This window comes from Lactuca virosa, chromosome 9 (assembly GCF_052849685.1).
Source record: "Lactuca virosa cultivar CGN04683 chromosome 9, Lactuca_virosa_CGN04683_v6, whole genome shotgun sequence".
NCBI lineage: Eukaryota > Viridiplantae > Streptophyta > Magnoliopsida > Asterales > Asteraceae > Lactuca > Lactuca virosa.
The window spans coordinates 165,576,589-165,581,610 of NC_136434.1; the positions used below are offsets into that span (position 1 = coordinate 165,576,589).

At 42.7% G+C, this 5,022-nt stretch overlaps 1 protein-coding gene across 1 annotated transcript; it reads right to left on the minus strand.

Moving 5' to 3' along the window:
• Window positions 1-4,059: 4,059 nt before the first annotated feature.
• Window positions 4,060-4,803, minus strand: LOC145139977 (uncharacterized). Its single transcript, XM_079073613.1, has one exon. It carries the CDS (start codon window positions 4,801-4,803, stop codon window positions 4,060-4,062), a length of 744 nt encoding a protein of 247 aa, XP_078929739.1.
• Window positions 4,804-5,022: the final 219 nt, after the last annotated feature.

Here is a 5,022-nt window from a genome sequence, read left to right on the forward strand (position 1 = left end):
TAATGGAGTTTAGAGAAAGAGGAGTGGAAGTCGAGAAGAAGGAGGGCCGGCTGGTGCTTTTGATAGGTTTAAGTTGTGGTCAAAGGTGGTCAAAACCGGGTCAACGGAAGTCAACATCCCACGCAGACGCGTTCGCGAGTACACGCGGTCCACGTGAATAAGCTTGGAAAAATATTGTTTTGAATTCTTTACACGCAGACGTTTCTAGGGATCATTCGCGGTCCGTTTGTATAAACACGCGGTCGAACACATGAGTACACGCGGTCTGCGTGAGGATGCTGAAAACGGTCCATTTGTTCGACTGTTCACATGGTCATCTTTCCGAGCACACGCGGTCCGTTTGTATAAACACGCGGACAGACCCATGAGCACACGCGGTCCGCGTGAAATAACATGAAATCCTTCCGCCTTTTGATGTTGGACGCAGACATTTTTGGGAACCACACGCGGACCATTTGTTTATTAACGCGGACACACCCCCGAGTACACGCGGTCTGCGTGTATCCTGCAGCAATTTCCTCAATTTTCGCCCTTTGACCAAAACGAACACCGGGCCTTAAAATCCAACACTCTTTTATTGCAAGAAGGAAGAAGAAGAAATATGAAATGCAAAAAGGATCTATCTACGACATTTATTCGAACTTAGAAAAGATGAAAACTTGAAGTTTTCCAAAAATGTCCTTCTTTAACGTCTTTGGCGAGACGTCCTTCCCTTTCGATTTCAGTATACCGGGGCATCCAATTGGATGACATCTAAGACATTTGCATTAAAACCTTCATAGAAAGGTTTCAAACGATGTCCATTGACTTTAAAGATTTGCCCCGTTTCTTCACTCTGGATCTCAACCGCTCCGTGCTCAAAGACTTTTAGCACAACAAATGGACCTATCCATCTTGACCTCAACTTTCCGGGAAATAATTTCAATCTCGAGTGGTAAAGCAAAACCCTATGTCCTGGCTCAAAATGCTTGCAGGTAATGGACTTGTCATGGAAGAGCTTCGTTTTCTCCTTGTAAATTCTCGAGTTTTCATAAGAGTCGTTTCTCAATTCTTCCAACTCTTGAAGTTGAAGCTTCCTATGCCTTCCCGCCTCATCGATGTTGAAGTTGCATTGCTTGACCTCCCAAAATGCACGGTGTTCCAATTCTACGGGAAGATGACATGGTTTTCCAAAAACTAACCTAAATGGAGACATTCCTATCGGGGTCTTGTACGCGGTCCGATAGGACCACAAGGCATCATCAAGCCTCGAACTCCAATCTTTCCTTGAAGGATTCACCGTTTTCTCAAGAATACTCTTCACCTCACGATTTGAAATTTCCGCTTGACCGTTCGTTTGAGGGTGGTAGGCGGTAGAGACACGATGGGTCACGTTGTACTTTTTCAGCAAGGCATCCATCATCTTATTGCAAAAATGCGTCCCTCGATCACTAATTAAAGCCCTAGGCACACCAAATCTCACAAAGACATTAGATTTCAAAAAGTCGATAACCGTTTTGGCATCATCCGATCGTGTGGCTTTAGCCTCAACCCACTTAGAAACATAGTCAACCGCGAGCAAGATATAAACGTAGTCAAATGAGACGGGAAATGGACCCATGAAATCAATTCCCCATACATCAAAAACTTCACAAACAAGGATTGGATTTTGTGGCATTTGGTTCTTTTGCGAAATGTTCCCCGTCCTTTGGCACCGTTCACAACTTTTGCAAAACAAGTAACAGTTGTGTGACATGGTTGGCCAAAATAGTCCACACTCAAGGACCTTTCTCAAGGTCCAGCTAGGTCCGAAGTGTCCCCCACAAGCAAATTCATGACAAAATTGCAATATGGATTGATGCTCTTGTTGGGGTACACATAGCCTAATATTTGATCGGGACAATGTTTCCACAAATAAGGTTCATCCCACACATAGTATTTTGCATCACTTTTCAATTTATCTTTTTGAGCACGTGTGAATGTGTCGGGATACCTTTTCGTGACCAAAAAGTTAACGATATCGGCATACCAAGGAGTAGATTGAGTAAGGGAAAAGAGATGCTCATCCGGGAACTCGTCCCGCAACGGGAGATGAGTCTCATTCGAAGTGATTCGGCTTAGGTGATCGGCAACAAGATTCTCGCATCCACTATTGTCTCAGATTTCCTAATCAAATTCTTGTAATAGTAAAATCCACCGGATGAGTCTTGGCTTTGCATATTTCTTTGTCATTAAGTACTTGAGAGCTGCGTGATCCGAATACACAATAACTTTGGTGCCAAGTAGATATTGCCTAAACTTCTCCAAAGCGAACACTATGGCCAATAGTTCCTTCTCTGTGGTAGAGTAGTTGCTTTGAGCATTGTCTAGTGTCCTGGATGCATAGTAGATCGCATGGGAGGCTCTTCCATTCTTTTGACCCAAAACGGCGTCTATTGCATAGTTGCTTGCATCACAGATGATCTCAAAGGGAAGATCCCAATTTGGTGCTTGCATGATGGGAGCGGATGTAAGCAACTCTTTGAGATTGTCGAAAGCTTCTTTGCACACCTCATTGAACTCGAAATCAACATCCTTTTGCAAGAGTTGGCACATTGGTCTTGTCATCTTTGAAAAGTCCTTGATGAATCTCCGGTAGAAACCTGCATGGCCCAAAAAAGAACGAACTTCCCGAACACAAGTCGGGTAAGGTAAGCTTTGAATAACATCAATCTTGGCCTTATCTACCTCAATTCCTTTCTTTGACACAATGTGACCCAAAATAAGACCTTGACTCACCATAAAATGAAAATTTTCAAAGTTTAAAACCAAATTCGTTTCAATACATCTTTTCAAAATTTTGGTGAGATTGGTCAAACACTCTTGAAAGGAGTTTCCATATACCGTAAAATCGTCCATGAAAACTTCAATTATATTTTCAACATATTCCGAAAAGATACTAACCATGCAACGTTGGAAAGTGGCCGGGGCGTTACATAATCCGAATGACATTCTCCAGTATGCAAAAGTGCTAAATGGACATGTAAAGGTTGTCTTTTCTTGGTCTTCCGGTGCCACCGGGATTTGGTGAAAACCGGAGTACCCGTCTAGACAACAATAATGAGATTTTCCGGCCAACCTTTCTAACATTTGGTTAATGAAAGGTAATGGGAAGTGATCTTTTCTTGTGCTTGCATTGAGTTTGCGGTAGTCAATACATACTCTCCACCCATTTTGCACACGGTTGGGGACCATCATACCTTTGTCGTTCTTGACCACCGTGATCCCCGTCTTCTTCGGCACGACTTGGACCGGGCTCACCCATTTGCTATCCGAGATTGGATAGATCATTCCCGCATCTAGGAGCTTCAAAATCTATTTCTTGACCACTTCCATCATTGGCGGGTTCAACCTTCTTTGCACGTCCCGACTCGGCTTGCATTCATCCTTCATCAAAATCTTGTGCATACAAGTGGAAGGGCTCAACCCTTTGATATCCACAATCGTCCAACCCATTGCTTCTTTATGTTCCTTAAATACTTTGAGGAGTTGCTCTTCTTCACACTCGGTTAAGTGAGTTGAAATGATGACCGGAAGAGTCTCGTTGTTTCCCAAGTACGCATACTTCAAGTGTTGAGGAAGGACCTTCAATTCTAATTCCGGCGGTTGAATAAGGGAGGGTGGCAATCTTGTATGAGTTTAAGGTAATTCAATTTGCTTCACACTAAATTGAGTGGTTTTCTTGATCTCCAAATTGTTAACCAATCTTTCAACTTCGGGGTCTAGTGAGTAGAGCTTCAACTTCTTGGCTAATTTTCCACAATCAAACACTTTGCTTAAAATCATCTCCAACATGTCACCATTAGACAACTCAAACAACTCTTGGGTTAATGGTTCAATAACATCAACAAAACACAAAGATGAAACATCACTAAGATATCTCATAGCATCGTAAATGTTAAAACTTATTGTTTCCCCATCAAACTCCATCGTTAAGCTTCCCGCATATACATCAATCTTTGTTCTAGTCGTCTTCAAGAATGGTCTCCCAAGTAAAATTATACCCGACTTTGAGGACACTTGTTCATCAAGATCAATCACTTAGAAATCCGCCGGGAAGACTAATTGGTTCACTTGCACTAGGACATCTTCCAAAACACCTTTAGGAAAGACACTTGATTTATCCGTAAGAGAGATTATGACACCGGTTTCACTTAGAGGACCAACATTCAATGATTCATACACCGAATAGGGCATGACATTAATAGAAGAACCAAGGTCAAGCATGGCACTACTAAAAGTGACATCTCCTGTCTTGCAAGGAACCGTAAACATTCCTGGATCTTTGCACTTAGGTGGAAGCTTCCTTTGTAAAACCGTGGATGCATTTTCGTTCATTGAGATTTTCTCATTTCCCTTCAACTTTCTCTTGTTGGTGCAAAGCTCCTTCAAGAATTTTGCATATCTAGGAATTTGTTTGATTGCATCAAGTAAAGGAATGTGTACTTCCACCTTTCGGAAGGTGTCCAAGATCTCTTTCTGCTCCATGTTCTTCTTTGAAGTTTCAAGTCGGGAGGGGAATGGCGGTTGAGTGGCTATTGGTGTCACTAGAGGGGTAGTCTTCTTTGGGGCTCCGGTTTGTGCATCGTTCTTGAATATAGGTTCTTCAATGGGAATGAATTCTATTTCTTCCTCTTCTTCCCTTGGCTTCTTCTTTGAACTACTTTCTCCGGCTTGTTTGCCACTTCTCAAGGTCACCACATTGACATTTGGGTTCTTTTCGGTTTGAGAAGGCAATTTCCCACGGGACTCCAACTTGCTTATGGATGTAACTATATCTCCCATTTGTGCTTCAAGGTTGGAGATACTAGTTCTTGTCTCTTTTTGGAATTGTTGGGTACTAGTGGCTAAGGATTTGACAATGTCTTCAAGAGACATTCCGGAGCTACTTGGTTGGGATTGAGGAGGTTGTTGGTGATGTGGAGGGTGTGGTTTGGATTGATAGTGTGGTTGCGGGTGTTGGTAGTGAGGTTGTGGTGGTGGATAGGAAGGTATAACCAATGC